Here is a 17,608-nt window from a genome sequence, read left to right on the forward strand (position 1 = left end):
AGCGTCAACTATTCTCAGTTTCAGTGTTCTACACAACTGCTTAGAGCACAGGTTCTCAAACTCGGTCCTCAGGACCCCACACAGTGCATATTTTGCAGGTCTCCTCACAGGATCACAAGTGAAATAATTAGCTCCACCTGTGGACCTTTTAAAATGTGTCTGTGAGTAATTAATACACCTGTGCACTTGCTGGGTTACCTGCAAAACATGCACTGTGTGGGGTCCTGAGGACCGACTTTGAGAACCCCTGGCTTAGAGGAACCCATGGTGCTGATTGTTGGAGCAAGGTCAGATGAGTCTGGGCTTTCCAGATGATGATTGAGAACAATGCATGACACTGCCAGGATTCAGCTGTCCAAAGGGGGCAGTACAAGGTATTAACTCTGCAGGGTGGCCAAACTTTTGCAGACACCATTTTTTGTTTTCTGTTCTTTTGAAAGTGTAAATGATGGAAATAAAATCAAACTTTTTTTGACATGTTATAAGAATATCTAATCTGTAATTTGATGCCTTTTGGAGATTTTTCCATCTTTCCTTGGCTTCTTCATATTATTGTAAAATATATTGCTTGATAATTTCATAGACGCGTGCTCAGACATCTGTTAACCTGACACATTAGGCCTAATTCAGATGTGGTTGGAGTTGTGCCCTGTGCCGATTATCGGTACTTTGCACATTGATAGCCTGCTGCCGTCTGGGAGGCAGGGAGGGGGCAGCGACGGCTCCCGTTTTTGAAAACAGAGGTGGGTCGCCACCACTTAGGTGGAGGGAATCTCGTTGGATGGAGATTCTATGGCCTCTGCGACTGGTGGCTTGCGTGGCAAAGGCAGCCTATGGTGACTGTGCGATCCGATGCCTCATCCTAAGTCGCAGGTGGTATCACTATTACATGCAGATGCCTCCTCCCGTAGTAGACAACTCCTTCTTGTATCACTGTCGCTTCCAAGGAAGCAGCAGTGATAGCAACTCCAACCACATCTGAATCAGGCGCATTGTTTTATATAGCAAGTAATGTATACAAATATTTATGAGTAAAAGACTGGGTGGCCTCCTTCAGAAATAAAACATATGGAAACCACTAACTTTTTGGAAAATGTATTTTTATTTCTCCCATCTCCTGGTTCTGGATTGTGAACTAACCTTCCTTACTGTCTTGGTCCAGATGCTATTACTCTGTCACCATTTCTCTTTCCCTCTTGTAGAGACTTCTTTGGCAGCACGGAGCAGCAATAGAACCACTACAGGCTGACAGTCAGAATGTTCCTGCGCGATTTTAGGGCTGAGCAATATGATCCTTGTGTTTCCCTAAAGAAGCAGGCGATTCAGCGTAACTGTTCCAGTTCTTGCCCACACTTTCACACGGGATATAATCCATTCCAGGGTCACTGGGTAAAACAATCAGACCAGCGTGACTTGTGTTTTATTTATCTTTTTAAGTTTTGCCTGCAATCGTCAGACTGTGCTGGGACTTACACTGTATGTCACGAGCTGCTAACGCATAACCAGAAAATCTGACGAAGAAATATCCAAAAGGCCAAACTGGCGGTACGTGGGTGGTCCGTTACTTTAAACCTCGGAGGTCTCACTGCGGAAGGACTCGAACGTCCTGAAGTTGCTGTTCGTGAGCAAGTTTGTTGTCTTACTTGATGATAATTAGGAGAGCTACTGTTTCTCACATGAGAAGTTAGGTTCAGCAGGCACTATCAGCGCAATAAGTTTAGAGGTTCTGTATGTTACTGTGATTTATAATGGCCAGTCTCTTTTCTATTTGCTATCAGTAAGTACTTCCTCTGACCAGGTAGTGTGCTGAGAATAGGGGGGATGTTTTGTACAGTGCCTGCTGCTTGCACAGTATGCATAATCCAGACTAAGAATAATAAACAGCACATTACGTCTTAAAGCCTTGTTACACATGGGTGTTATTATCAGACGCTCAATGCGTGATTGTAAAGCCTCCTACTTTGAAGTTGACAGTCTAGAAAGAATACTGGAGAAGTGGGCACAGGCGTTATGTGCTTGGCATTTGTTACTTCCATCATTACCAGTCGCACTTGTCTCTTAGTGCACTACCCAGCAGCGAGGTTCCGAGTACACGCCTTGAAAGCCCTGTTGAAAATGAGGATAACAGAAGTCTAGTTTTTATATATTTTTTTCCCCCCATTGTTGTTATTATAACACCTGTATGTTTGAGGCCTCAGGTGACAAACTCATAGTGCTGAAATGTTCATTGGTTTACTTCTACTATTCTGGGTGTGGTTATATTTGGATTTCTTACACAGTTTAGCTATTTGTGTATTATATGGGTTTATGTGGAAAAATTCTGCTCATATCCGTCTCCAAGTTTATCAAATCTGGGGGTATATGTAATAGAGTCAGAGATTGCCGGAAGTGCAGGATGCTGGACGATCTCGGATAGGGCGATTCTCCGTGATGCACGGGACAGCTACACAAATTCAAATGACATACTTCTCCAAAATGCCAAGATTTAAGTGGGTCTTAAGTTATACGGTAAGGCATTGCTACTAAGCAATTAAGTTTTTATATAACAATAATTTCTAAACAGACCAGTTTAAAAGGAAACATTTTTAAAAGTGTGTGATGCACAGGACTTTATGTTCACTTCTGAAGAATCACCCGATATTGTTTAAAGCGGAAACCATTTACAAGGCATGGTTTTGCCTTGTAAATCTGCCGGCATCTTGCACCTCCGGCAATTTTGGACCTTATTACATATGCGCATATTAAAAAGAGCTGTATGATTAATACATAGAAGTGATGGATACAAAACAGATGGCTGGAAAGCAGGCACACACTGCTTCTTCCCATAGTCTCCTTTGTATGACTTGCTATAATAGGCTCAAGCACACAGGTCTATCACTCCATATTGCACTGCCCTCCCTGATCGTTATAGACTGTATAATATACTTTTGTTCTCTCGACCTTGGCACTCCAGCTACTGCATAACCTATGCTGTACATAATGGATTGTATTAGAAGAGGGATTGGCAGTAACTGTCAGAACTACATCTGCCACAATGCGTAATTAGGCAGATGCCACAGATTGCATCGTTGCAGTGCTGAAAGTGGTCAGTCCCTTTGGCATATTTACTGCATCAAATATGATGTTATCAGAACATTTACAGGTCTTACATTTTTAAAGATAATGTTATTTGCTACTGTATACATAACTACTAGAAAGTGAATATTTAAGATGCAAAAAAATGTAGTATGGCTTTACATGGAAAATGTGCAGTCTGCATTATTTCTGGAATTTTAAATTGGTTCCACTGTGATAGGATTTGGAAAAATCCATGTGCATTCGAAAAAATTTAAAAAAAACAAACAATTTTTTTTTGTCATACCATAGTTTGTACAGTATCAATCGGTGCAGGAGGAACAGATTTGTGGGATCTGGGTGGTCGTGAGTGATACTACTACTCGAACAGGGCACTGTGACATCCCACACAACCTTTTCCCCCTTCTACCAACATTCTGAAATAGAGATGATGGTTTTTGGAAGAACCGCAAAGATGTTTACCTAAAAGTTACTTTGGCTATTTTAAGAAAAATAAGTAAATCTTCTGTTTTAGGTTACTGTTTAATATATAGTGTACCAAGAACTTTCATATCACGTCTTAAGTACCGGTATATTATTTTGAAATCCCTTTGAGTCAAAAATACAGCCAACAGTAGAGAAATAAAAAGAAGGGATTTATTGTTCATTACAAAATTAAAGTATTGTATACTTAGGTTAGATAACTATGGGTATACTTAGGTTAGATAACTATGGGTATACTTAGGTTAGATAACTATGGGTATACTTAGGTTAGATAACTATGGGTGTACTTAGGTTAGATGAAAGTTAAGAACACCTGTTATGTAATCTTTAGACACGTGTGTAATCTAAGCTTCTGTATACAAGTACACAATCTATATTGCGTACAGCTTCTTCACAGGGCAATAAGTAACCTGCAAACATCATTATTTATATCATCTAGTGAAATGATCCCCAACATTGTGCAGTGTCACTATATGTACAATGTGTAGCCATTGCATGCTGTAACTTGATGACTTTGTGTAGTTTTCTGTTCATGGGCATGTTTCATTTATAGCACAGGTTCTCAAGCTCGGTCCTCAGGACCCCACACAGGGCATGTTTTGCAGATCTCCTCACAGAATCACAAGTGAAATAATTAGCTCCACCTGTGGGTCTTCTAAAATGTGTTAGTGAGTAAATAATTCACCTGTGCTCCTGCTGGGTTACCTGCAAAACATACACTGTGTGGGGTCCTGAGGACTGAGTTTGAGAACCTATGATTTATAGGATTTGCTTTTTGCTTCATAAGCACGTCTTTACCAATGGCAAAAATGGGATCCATGCATTACTGCATTAGTGAGAGGAACATGCCCTTGAAATAAGAACAATGGACCTAAGAGTACAACCGGTGATGCGTCAGATATGAGTGTTCCACAATAAATATGTTGACACTCAGAACAGGGACAATGTCCGCTTTAGAACATCAAACCTATCGGTAAAGCATCACATTAGAAGTTGTAAAGGTGACACTGTTAAAATACTTTAAATCGCATTATTAACAAGTTGACATTACGGCCACGACATAACCCTGTTCCCGTTTTGAGTGTGGCCAGTTTGATTGTCGCACTCAGAACTGCATTCCCCTGTACACAGCCCTCCTCGGTGCACCTTGCATTACTTATTGCCTGTCTGCTGCTCCCGTTACAGTTCTCTGCTTCCTTTTTGTTTCATTTGTATTCAGTGACTTTTTTTATGCCGGACTATATAGTTTTATGTATCGTAGAGGTACATTCTGCCATCTGATACCCCAATTCCATATTCCCAGAGTTGTGCGTGTAATAAAGCATTATTTTAGTTGCAGAATACTAATTGCATGGGTTGCTATCTACTGTATATAAGTTCTGTTAAACCATTGTATTGGTGGCGCTTCTCATTGATAAGGGGTCATTGCAGTAGTGGGCAATGTACAGAAGGTCTGTGGATATGTACGGAGCAGCATCATTAGGGTGAGGTTAGTTCCCCATAACTTTGGTGCTGCATGCTTCATTGTATGTCAAGATGTTTCCGTAGACCTTAGTTGTGTTTTGCAACACATAGAACAGTGTTTCCCAACCTTGCTCCTTAAGGCACACCAACAATCCAGGTTCTAAGAATATTCATTTGCTTGAGCACAGTAGTTCAAGCAAAATAGCTGAGGTAATAATTAAATCACCTGTGTTCAAGTGTGGCTATCCTTAAAACAGGACTCTTATAGGCCCTACATACTGGCCGATATTCCTCAAAGATATGAACGATCTCGTTCATTATTGATCGAGATAACGTTCATATCTTTGAGTGTGGAATCACCAGCGATGAACAATGCGCGGCCCCGTGCTCGTTCATCGCTGGTGCCCCGTCGGCTGTACATGCAGGCCAATATGGACGATCTCGTCCATATTTGCCTACACTTCAATGGAGCCGGGTGACGGGGGGAGTCAAGAAACTTCACTCCCCCCGTCGCCCGTATCAGCCGTCGGGCAGCTCGGCGGCGGATCTTTATATGTGTAGGGCCCTTTAGTGGTGCCTTGAATACAGAGGTTGAGAAACACTAATCTAGGACAAGGGTCCAATAGTTTGACACCCAACATAATTGTTCTGCATGGCCTTTATGGTAGGTCGTCCTGATCCTTCTTTACAGTACTACTACTGTGTGTAATAAATGAGAATAACAACCATTTTTTTGAGTATTTAATACCTTAAGTAATTTTTTATATAATATATTTTGCAATAGTAAATTAATAAAAGCAAAATCTGGAGTTAATTCTATACTGAATTGTGTCCAAGATGTGATTTCCAGTTTTAGTCTATGTCTTTATAATAATAATAATAATTATTATTATTTATATAGCGCTCTTTCTCCAATAGGACTCAAGGCGCTTAACAGATACATAGCATAATATAGTACAGAAAATAATGAAGTACATTTTCATAAAATACAGAAGCATGAAGCTAAAACAAGTTATGAAGCGATGACCTTGAGTGGAATTTAGCATATCTGAGAGAAGATGCTGTAAGTCCAGGAGTTATAGTTTTGTACCATCTGGTCCTCTGCTTACCTGGGAGAATGTTGTGAAGGGTGAGCGACATATGAGGAACCTTTGCTGCACCTGAACTCATATCTAACACTGTGCCAGTAATAGCAGTTTGTATTAGGCAGATGTCATTGGACAGACGTGGAATGTGGCATATGCCTGTTCCAATGTGTGCAGGTTACACTCACAGAAAGGTTTGTTCATGTCTTACCTCTCTCCAGCATGCACCAGAGAGAGAGTGTTACAGGACAGTGTGCAGCACACGCTACCAGAGACAAGTGAAGAAACAAACTCCTGATCTGTATGGAGTCTAGCAAGGCATTTACACTTGGGTGAAGCTTTGTAGTTTCATTACATCACATCTAATATTGTGACCAGTGTCTGGGTCAGTCTGGTCACCCCTGTGAAATGCTTTTGGATGGGACTATTTTAGTGGGGTACACACAGATAGTTATAGTTGACTACAGCTTGAATAGACAATAGCTGAGGTGTAACACAGGCACCTATATGTATCCACCCTAGGGCTGCAGCCTGTTTCTTTGCCCTATAATTAGTTAAATGAAGTAATTCTCGTAAGATCGGTAGTTTCTGGAAATACAGGAGGTATTACGATGTATTTGGATGTCAGTATGTGCCATGAATGTGTCACAATCCCTAGATGCACTAGTATGTGTCTCAGGAAAGTTTCTATCTGCAAAATAATGCAAATCCAGCATTTCTTTATGTCATCAGTTCTTCTAGTTGTACAGTCTAGATGCCAGGCAGGCAGAATATCATTATATACAAGCCATTAGTAATCCTGATGTGTATTACACCTACGCCCTCTGTAAAAGAGCAAACACACACTGGTAATTTGGACCTGTCTTTTACCAAGTCGTTCGCTATAGTGGCTGCCACTAACAGGGTTCAGTTTTCTCACTCTTCCCCCATCTTGCAGTATCCTCCATGCTCTTTCTCTCTTCTGCCTCCCCCTATTCTTTCCCTCTCCCCTATTTTCTCCCATCTGCCCCAATTCTCTCTCCTCCTAGTCTCTCCCTTGGCCCCAATTCTCTCTCTCCTCCTATTATCTTTCTCTCTCGCCACTGCTTTAGAGCACACATTACTTCAATCGGCCATGCCTTCCACCTTCTGCAGCTCCTTCTTTGGTTGTTAAGTTCCCTCGCCACCCTCCGAGGAGCACACTTGATCTCCATTGCTTATCAGAGTAAGCATCCTCTGCTTTGCCTAAGGTGAGAGCACAGGGCTGGGCTGTATGGAGTGAGAGGTGGGAAGAGCTGCCAGGAAGCGCTGGGAAATGCTGCTGCTGCTGCCTGCAGGTAGCTGACAGCAGGGGGCGTTCTCTAGGTGGACACCATATACAATTTTATATAGAGCAATAGAACAAAAATAGAGGTCACTCTGGAACAGGTGCAATAAACAAGGTGCATTCATTGTGCAAGTCAGCAACGTGTCAGACACAAATGGCCCTTTCTCAAGCTGTCTCTAGAGTATACTGTGTTCCATTGGTAAAATCTGATCACTCTAATGTCACCTGACTAGTTTGTATGCCCAAAGCACTGCGTGAAAATGAAGAATGCTTAGAGGGAAAAATGAATGGATATAAAAATAATACTATTATTATAAAACATCACAATGCAGCTAGTCGGGGTGTACCAAAAACTGAACATGTCTACAGTGAGTTATTAGAGTGCTCCTAACCATGATGACAGCATTATAACAATATCAACATTTCCTATGTCATTTGCTATGTTTCCATTACAATTTAAAAATGTGACTAGGTGTTGTACAGCAAAATGTCATACCCTCCAACAGTGCCGAGCCGGAAACCTGTACAAATAAGGGAAAGGGGCGTGGCTAAACATCACTCCCATAGGCTTTAATAGGAATTGGAGACTCCAAAAACCGGTACCATAAAAAAAAAACTGTACTGTACCTGTCAAAAAGTGCAGTTGGAGGCTCTGAAATGGTAGCATATACTGAACAAAATATTTTTTAAGTAGACCAGGCTATTTATGTACAGAAAGGTATGACGTAGCCATAAAGCTGCTACAAAGCAAAATCTTTGGGGGTTTGGTTACTGTTAATATGGCCGGATACATCATGGGTGGAGGATAAATTATACATCATGGGTGGAGGATAAATGGGGTGGTATTCATGTGACCGCCGGTCAGCTGCACTCGCCCCTCCCCGCCGGGATCCTGGCGTCGGTATGCTGCTGGCGGTCTCCTGACCACCGGTCAGCAGTACTACACCCGATAAATGATACATCATGGGTGGAGGATGAATGATACATCATGGGTGGAGGATAAATGATACATCATGGGTGGAGGATGAATGATACATCATGGGTGGAGGATAAATGATACATCATGGGTGGAGGATGAATGATACATCATGGGTGGAGGATGAATGATACATCATGGGTGGAGGATAAATGATACATCATGGGTGGAGGATGAATGATACATCATGGGTGGAGGATGAATGATGCATCATGGGTGGAGGGATACATCATGGGTGGAGGATGAATGATACATCATGGGTGGAGGATGAATGATACATCATGGGTGGAGGATAAATGATACATCATGGGTGGAGGATGAATGATACATCATGGGTGGAGGATGAATGATACGTCATGGGTGGAGGATGAATGATGCATCATGGGAGGAGGATAAATGATACATCATGGGTGGAGGATGAATGATACATCATGGGTAGAGGATGAATGATACATCATGGGTGGAGGATCATGGGTGGAGGATGAATGATACATCATGGGTGGAGGATGAATGATACATCATGGGTGGAGGATGAATGATGCATCATGAGTGGAGGATGAATGATACATCATGGGTGGAGGATGAATGATACATCATGGGTGGAGGATAAATGATACATCATGGGTGGAGGATGAATGATGCATCATGGGTGGAGGATGAATGATGCATCATGGGTGGAGGATGAATGATACATCATGGGTGGAGGATAAATGATACATCATGGGTGGAGGATGAATGATACATCATGGGTGGAGGATAAATGATACATCATGGGTGGAGGATGAATGATACATCATGGGTGGAGGATGAATGATACATCATGGGTGGAGGATAAATGATACATCATGGGTGGAGGATGAATGATACATCATGGGTGGAGGATGAATGATGCATCATGGGTGGAGGGATACATCATGGGTGGAGGATGAATGATACATCATGGGTGGAGGATGAATGATACATCATGGGTGGAGGATAAATGATACATCATGGGTGGAGGATGAATGATACATCATGGGTGGAGGATGAATGATACGTCATGGGTGGAGGATGAATGATGCATCATGGGAGGAGGATAAATGATACATCATGGGTGGAGGATGAATGATACATCATGGGTAGAGGATGAATGATACATCATGGGTGGAGGATCATGGGTGGAGGATGAATGATACATCATGGGTGGAGGATGAATGATACATCATGGGTGGAGGATGAATGATGCATCATGAGTGGAGGATGAATGATACATCATGGGTGGAGGATGAATGATACATCATGGGTGGAGGATAAATGATACATCATGGGTGGAGGATGAATGATGCATCATGGGTGGAGGATGAATGATGCATCATGGGTGGAGGATGAATGATGCATCATGGGAGGAGGATAAATGATACATCATGGGTGGAGGATGAATGATACATCATGGGTGGAGGATGAATGATACATCATGGGTGGAGGATGAATGATACATCATGGGTGGAGGATGAATGATGCATCATGGGAGGAGGATACATCATGGGTGGAGGATGAATGATGCATCATGGGTGGAGGATGAATGATGCATCATGGGTGGAGGATGAATGATACATCATGGGTGGAGGATAAATGATACATCATGGGTGAAGGATAAATGATACATCATGGGTAGAGGATGAATGTTGCAGGTTTGTAGTTTGTTTTGTTTTTGGGGTGTCTTCATATATTTGCCCAGTTGTTCCCGAACTGTCTAGCACCTAGAGCAGCGGGGGCCAACCTGTGGCTCTTGAGCCGCATGTGGCTCTTTCTTTATTCAAATGTGGCTCCCAACACTCTAGATCATGTGACCACAACAGATACAGAAAGCGCTGCACTCCAGCCAGACACGCAGCAGCACTACAGGGACTGAAAACTGAAGGAGCCAGATACTAGAGGTAAGACACCCACAAGCAAACAGAGGACACATTAGGGACTGCTGCAATGGCATGAGTTGATGGGGAAGGGGGGCTGTAGTGATACTTGAGGGTGGGCTAGAGAGTGACACATGGCAGAGCTGGCTGGAGAGACACAGGAGGGTTCTGAAAGTAGTGACACATGGGAGAGCTGGCTGGAGTGACATAGGAGGGTGGTAGCAGGAGTGACACATGGGAGAGCTGGCTGGAGTGACATAGGAGGGTGGTAGCAGGAGTGACACATGGGGGAGCTGGCTGGAGTGACACAGGAGGGTGGTAGCAGGAGTGACACATGGGAGAGCTGGCTGGAGTGACATAGGAGGGTGGTAGCAGGAGTGACACATGGAAGAGCTGGCTGGAATGACAGGAGGGTGTTGGTAGGAGTGACACATGGGGGAGCTGGCTGGAGTGACACAGGAGGGTGGTAGCAGGAGTGACACATGGGAGAGCTGGCTGGAGTGACATAGGAGGGTGGTAGCAGGAGTGACACATGGAAGAGCTGGCTGGAATGACAGGAGGGTGTTGGTAGGAGTGACACATGGGAGAGCTGGCTGGAGTGACATAGGAGGGTGGTAGCAGGAGTGACACATGGGAGAGCTGGCTGGAGTGACATAGGAGGGTGGTAGCAGGAGTGACACATGGGAGAGCTGGCTGGAGTGACACGGGGGAGCTGGCTGTAGTGACATAAGACGGTGCTAGCAGGAGTGACACATGGGAGAGCTGGCTGGAGTGACAGGAGGGTGTTGGCTGGAGTGACACATGGGAGAGCTGGCTGGAGTGACACAGCAGGGTCTTGGCAGTAGTGACACATGGGAGACCTGGCTGGAGTGACACAGCAGGGTCTTGGCAGTAGTGACACATGGGAGAGCTGGCTGGAGTGACACGGGGGAGCTTGCTGGAGTCACATAGGAGGGTGCTAGCAGGAGTGACACATGGAAGAGCTGGCTGGAGTGACAGGAGGGTGTTGGCTGGAGTAACACATGGGGGAGCTGGCTGGAGTGACACAGCAGGGTCTTGGCAGTAGTGACACATGGGAGACCTGGCTGGAGTGACACAGCAGGGTCTTGGCAGTAGTGACACATGGGAGAGCTGGCTGGAGTGACACAGCAGGGTCTTGGCAGTAGTGACACATGGGAGAGCTGGCTGGAGTGACACATGGGGGAGATGGCTGGAGTGACACAGGAGGGTGCTGGCTGGAGTGACACAGGAGGGAGATGGCTGGAGTGACACAGGCGGGTGCTGGCTGGAGTGACACAGGAGGGTGCTAGCAGGAGTGACACATGAGAGAGCTGGCTGGAGTGACACAGGAGGGTGCTGGCTGGAGTGACACAGGAGGGTGCTGGCAGGAGAGACACATGAAGAGCTGGCAGGAGTGACACAGGAGGGTGCTGGCAGGAGTGACACATAGGAGAGCTGGCTGGAGTGATACAGGAGGGTGCTGGCAGGAGTGACACATAGGGGAGCTGGCTGGAGTGACACAGGAGGGTGCTGGCTGGAGTGACACATGTGGGAGTTGGCTGGAGTGACACATGGGAGAGCTGGCTGGAGTGACATAGGAGGGTGCTGGCTGGAGTGACATAGGAGGGTGCTGGCAGTAGTGACACATGTGGGAGTTGGCTGGAGTGACACATGGGAGAGCTGGCTGGAGTGACACATGGGGGAGCTGAAGTTTATTATGTAAAAGTGGCTTTTTCAATGGATTTGGCTTTAAAAGATGTATTTTATGTCGTTCTGGCTTTTTCAATGTATTTTATACCAGGGGTGTGGTCTACATTCCATTTTTGCATGCGCGCCATTGGCTCGATGTCGGCTCTTTGTGACGTACCTAACAAGGTTTTTTGGCTCTTTGTCACTGACTGGTTGGCCACCCCTGACCTAGAGTATCAGCCTTTTTATTTTTTTTCACAGCACCCCTGGGCAATTCTGCAAAAATAGTTAAATGAAATAAATTGTCCATAGCAGTCATCCATAGGGTCAGTTACGTGGTGGTGGACAGGGTTGCACTTCACATATTTTATGATTGGCAGCCATCAGCTCTGGTTTTGCCTATCACAAATAATTTGATTTGGTCCTGGACCACCAACCCGTGGCACCTCATGTTAGCATTGTTAACTGTATACACCACTGTGGGACAGTTTCCAGATGTCTGGGTGAGCTCAGTTTCTTACAGACAGGTAAGTCAGGCATACACGCCAATGGCCTATTCCTTTCAGCAAAAACATTGTAACCATCAATGTCCTTCTTTCTTAGCAGCATACAGTATGCAGACCTTAAATGTAATAAAAAATAAAGTGACAGCTACCAGGTCTCCTGCTTATTGTCAGAAACTGCATGCCATATTGGGGCTGATTCACAACTAGGAGCAAAGCAAAATAAAACCAAGTAACTGCACCGGGTAAGACCTTGCTATACTGCAGGTGGGGCAGATGTAACGTGCAGAGAGATTTATATGTGAGAGGGGAGTGTCCAAACTGAAATCTAAGCAGTGTAAAAATAAAACAGCCAATATTTGTTGGCTACATGTAAAAGTAGCCAGAATTTACCCTGCATGCAAAAAGAAATAAATGTATATGTATCCCTTGTATTGCGTCTTGGATAGTCCAGGTGCAAAGTCATTTATTTATTTATTTATTTATTTATTTTGCTCCCAGCTCAGAATCAGCCGCGTTTTGTATAGTATGTATGTGACGCTGCTCCACTGGGGAAAGACTGCAGTGAAACATAAAACATCTTTTGTTTGTACAGTGATGCATGATATTTTATGCGGATCTGGCACTCAGGGTCGACACCACTTAGGTCGACATCTCAAATAGGTCGACATGGAAAAAGGTCAACATGATTTTTTTATGGGGTTTCTCCGGAATGTGACCGGGAACCCCAGTTAGTGCATCGTGTCCCCTTGCATGGCAAGCGAGCTTCGGGCAAGGTTACCATTCCCAATTGTAATCCATGTTGATCGTAAAGTATGAAATAGTTCAAAAAATTTATTAAAAAAATGTGGAAAAACTCATGTCGACCTTTTTCAATGTCGGCCTTTTGTCCATGTTGACCTATTTCAGGTGTCGACCTTATTGGTGTTGCCCTGGAGTCCGGATACCATTTTATGCCATATACATTTATGCTAATAACAACAAGCACTTGGATGTACTGTGGCCGTAGCAGAATTCTGTCCACTACTTACAATTAAACATCCGTTTCGCATGTCTGCTGTACAACATACATGTGCAGTATGCAATCCGTGTCTCTCCAGATCATATGACATTAAACCTTTAAAGTTCAATCACGCATTCACTGGGGAAAACAGGTAGAAACGCATGAAAGCCAACCTTTGCTTCAGCGGTGTGTCCGCCATGTCCTTATCATGCCCCTAGCTTTTACCAGTACATTCTATTGTAATGGGAGCAGGCGTTAGCGCCTGAGAAATAGGTGCTGCATTCTAATATTTTAAAACTAGCATTACTGATATAACAGCAATGTTGGATTATTGACTTGTATTTGTTCTTTTCTCTTATTAGCTTTTCCTGCATTTATAATTGTGTGAAAAGGTAGGTGCGAGCCCTTAGGTGTCCTCTGCTGTAGAGAAAGGATCTGCAGATTGGATATGACCTTTTATGCTGCTTTGTGGTAGACAGTGCAAGTTATTAACCTGCCTACTTCGGTGTCTGAGTTTGTATCCAGTGTTTCATGTGAAGTGCTCGGAGCTCTATAGTACTAAGGAATAAAACACAGCTTGGCAGGCAGCCAATAATCATTTGTTTTCAGGTGTGTACACGGTGAGATCCTTGCTATGCCCAATATTGACTATGCGATTTCCCTTGAACTTCCCCAGGGCCCAGATAGCACAGATTGTGACTATCTGTATTTTCGATTGTGACTATACTTTAGATAGTACACTAAATAGTCAAGATTGACTTGCCTGCACAGTGTATCTAGCCTTATGATACCGACCCCCAGGAGCGCGCATCGGGATTGAATCTGTATCGCAAACTGCCCTAAACCTTGAGAAATGCACTTTAACTTTCCTTACAGATTTATCTCCCCGTGTGTACACACCCTTAGTTACAGTGATGGAGCTTTGGGCTTCTCTACAACAGTAATGGTGAAGTGCTGTTTTTCAGCCATAAGACCAGCTACTCACTGGTGCTAAAAATCATGCTCTTACCGGAATGTTTACTGTAAATACATGGAAATGGGTATACAGCTTAGTGGCGCCAATGACTGCTTGCAGTCATGACCAGAATGCTGCCTGCGCTATCAAACGCCCCTCCCCCACACACCACACACACACGCTTCATGTAGATATTGCACTGTGCATGGCAAATGGCATAACACAGCAAATTACAGCTTGTTACAACTTTCAGGGTAGCAATAAAAGAAAACGGATAGTAGATGGGCATACTAATTAGTACATTTCTAGCGTTGGCTATGTGTGACCTGTGGTCAGGAGAATACCAACGGCGGAATCCTGGCTGTTGGATGGCCGGCGGGGGGAGCGGAACGAAGCTCATTGCAGGCTTGCTGCGCTCGCCACAGGTTATGTTCCCACTCTATGGGTGTCGTGGACACCCATGAGTGGGAATAGTCCCTGTTGGTCAGCATGCCAACCATCGGGATTTTCAGATGCTGGAATTCTGGCATCGGTATTGTGACTGCCAGTCTCCTGATCGCCGGTCACACAAACTTAACCCCATTTATATTGCAGTAGAATTTTATTTCAAAATTGAATTGAACTTTGATGACATTTCTTTAGTTTCTACTAACATTACAGAGCCAGGGTTGGAGGGAGTAAGTGTCACCCGCAAGTGGGGTTGTTGCCTTAGCAACCAATCGGATTGTTTCGATCATTTTCTAGATTGCTCTACGATAGGTAGAATCTTCTTTGTGTAATCTACCCCTTGGTCTAATTCATTTGCACTCGTGCCATGTTATGGGCAGAACAAAAAAAGGCAGCCAAGATTCTGCCTAAGTATGACTTCACTAGGAGCTAGTGACATCACTGAGGCATGAGGCGCAAGGTTACTGGTCCAAGTAAATGCTTATGAATATTAAATGCAAACAATGGATACTTTTAAATGCTCGTTAGTGGTTGCTTACTCTGGTGATGTATAACCCTTTTAGTATGGAAGGCAGTAGCTTGTCCTGAAGGTGATAGCTGAGCAATGTTACATATACAGACTCATTATATAGAAAACATTGTGTTGCTGTTACATGCTTCTGCATTAAACATTAGTATTTCAGAACCTTGTGCGTTCCCCTCTCACTGCCTGTTTGTTCCTCTCCCTCTTTTTTTCTGTACCCTAAATTTACAATTGAAACTTTAATATTATTAATTAAAAAAAAACAAACCCTTTTATTTAGTGGAACAATAAAGTAAACCACTTTATGTAGACATCCTTATAACACCTATCTGGATCATTGGTTTACGATGCCGTATACTATTAAGGACCAGCTTATGCTTTCATGTTCTGGTGAAGATTTGTAACCTATCCCAAGCAGGCATGTTGTGTATTTTAATAGAGACGTCAAACTCCCATCAGCACTCCATGTAATATTCCTATTTTAACATTTATTTTACATTCCATGTTTGCTGCTATCTAAAACTAAAAATACGGTTTAGAAAAGTATTTACTATTTTTAATGTCCAGATTTTGAGAAGCATGAACAAGTTTTGCTGATTTTTGATACATTTATCTGTTTAGAGATTTAGAGATCAAATTTACAAAGCTCAAATGTTCTGCGTGCAAATCAATAAACTTCTGCCTATCAAATGCTCATTTCTTGTCTTTATTTAATTTGTCGTTGTATATTGCATACAATACAGATTTTGGTGTATGTGTTGGCGCTTAGTGCCTTAATGATGTGCTTACTCCACCTCCATTTTTATCTTATGGATGGATAAAGTGCAAATTGATATTTTTTAAAATAAATATATATAAAACAAATACCACAAGGGGCAATTAATACCACATAAATACATTAAAAACTGTTAAAAATCCATGCAAGGGACACAATGTATTCTGGGGTCAGCAAGACCAATAAGGTGACACAGTACTATTATTGGAGGTTTTTTTTTTTTGACAAAGGGCGTTTGGACTGAAACGCGACACGGACTACATGCTTGGAATCCAGGAGGAGACAGCAGGATAGGAGCTGATTAAGCCATCTCAATGATTAAACCACCTCAATGCTTACTCCAAGCTAGCCCACTGCAGCACCCAAAATTGGTGAGAGACTTGCACCTATCATTCCTGTAAACCCTCCAATAATAGCACTGTGTCATCTTAATGGTCTTGCTGACCCCATAATATACTGTGTCACTTGCATGGGAACATATGACAATCATCCATTTGTTCCCAAACACTGGGAAACAGGCCAAAATGGTCATTCAGACAAATTTGATAAGTCCGTTTGATTTAACCAATTTATCCGAGCAACCATTTTGGTATGCTTTCTGGCGTTTTGGAGCAAATGGTTCCATGCATTACCAGATTTTCGTTCCAACAGATATCTTTCCACTAATTCACCACTAATCATTTAGCTGCATATAGAATATAGGACGCCAGTTTATCTACATTCTAAAGGCCCGTACACAGTAGACGAGAAAGTGAAAGATCGCGCTCAGAAGGGACGATCTGAGCGAGATCTTTCACAATCACGTCCAGTGTGTACACTAAATGCCGTTAACGATGCGCGCTCCCGCGCATCGTTAACGACCCCCTCCCTCGTCTGAACATGTACAGACAAGGGAGGTCCTCGTTAATGACAGCCATGCTTCCACTACATTAAGTGTGTATGCACTTGCCGATGCTGGCCCCCCTGCCGGGTCCCCACCACCGCCAATATGGGCGTCGGCGGAGATCGGGTAGTGTGTATGGGGCTTTATCCATTCCGTGTGTTAGCATGAAAGCACAAAAAGATCTGAGGTGATATTACACTTAGTCTAAATACTGTATTAAGCAATATCACTATGTTGTCTCAGGGGGCCTAATACAGATGCGGTTGGTCTTGCTGCTGCCATTGCTATCATTTGCCATATGCAATTGTGATTATATGCTAATATGGGCAGAAGCTAACCTGCCCACTGCTATGGCATCATTTACGTCTGATGGCGTGTAATTGCTGATACATTGGTACCATCGTTGCAAATCAGGTCATGTCGCAAAGTCCGAGTGCCTCTGTAGATGCTCAGACTGAGCTGCTCTCCCGGGACGGAAGGCTCTCCTGTAGCAAGTAACATCTCAACTTCTAATTTCTGCACGCCCAAAAAACACCAACTGAACAGCTA

General features: G+C 43.5%; 1 protein-coding gene across 4 annotated transcripts in view; it reads left to right on the top strand.

Moving 5' to 3' along the window:
- The window catches only part of ABHD12 (abhydrolase domain containing 12, lysophospholipase), a 364,140-nt gene extending 348,049 nt beyond the window's left edge, over positions 1 to 16,091 (top strand). For 3 of the 4 annotated variants that reach the window (XM_063918120.1, XM_063918117.1, XM_063918119.1), the window contains one exon: positions 1,203 to 16,091. In XM_063918120.1, the coding sequence (XP_063774190.1) occupies positions 1,203 to 1,233 (31 nt within the window). In that variant the 3' untranslated portion in view covers positions 1,234 to 16,091. The remainder of the gene's footprint in view (positions 1 to 1,202) is intronic. The other variant, XR_010176161.1, reaches the window with a different exon arrangement.
- The last annotated feature ends 1,517 nt before the right edge of the window (positions 16,092 to 17,608 follow it).

The sequence above is a fragment of the Pseudophryne corroboree genome, chromosome 4, assembly GCF_028390025.1.
Source record: "Pseudophryne corroboree isolate aPseCor3 chromosome 4, aPseCor3.hap2, whole genome shotgun sequence".
Lineage (NCBI taxonomy): Eukaryota > Metazoa > Chordata > Amphibia > Anura > Myobatrachidae > Pseudophryne > Pseudophryne corroboree.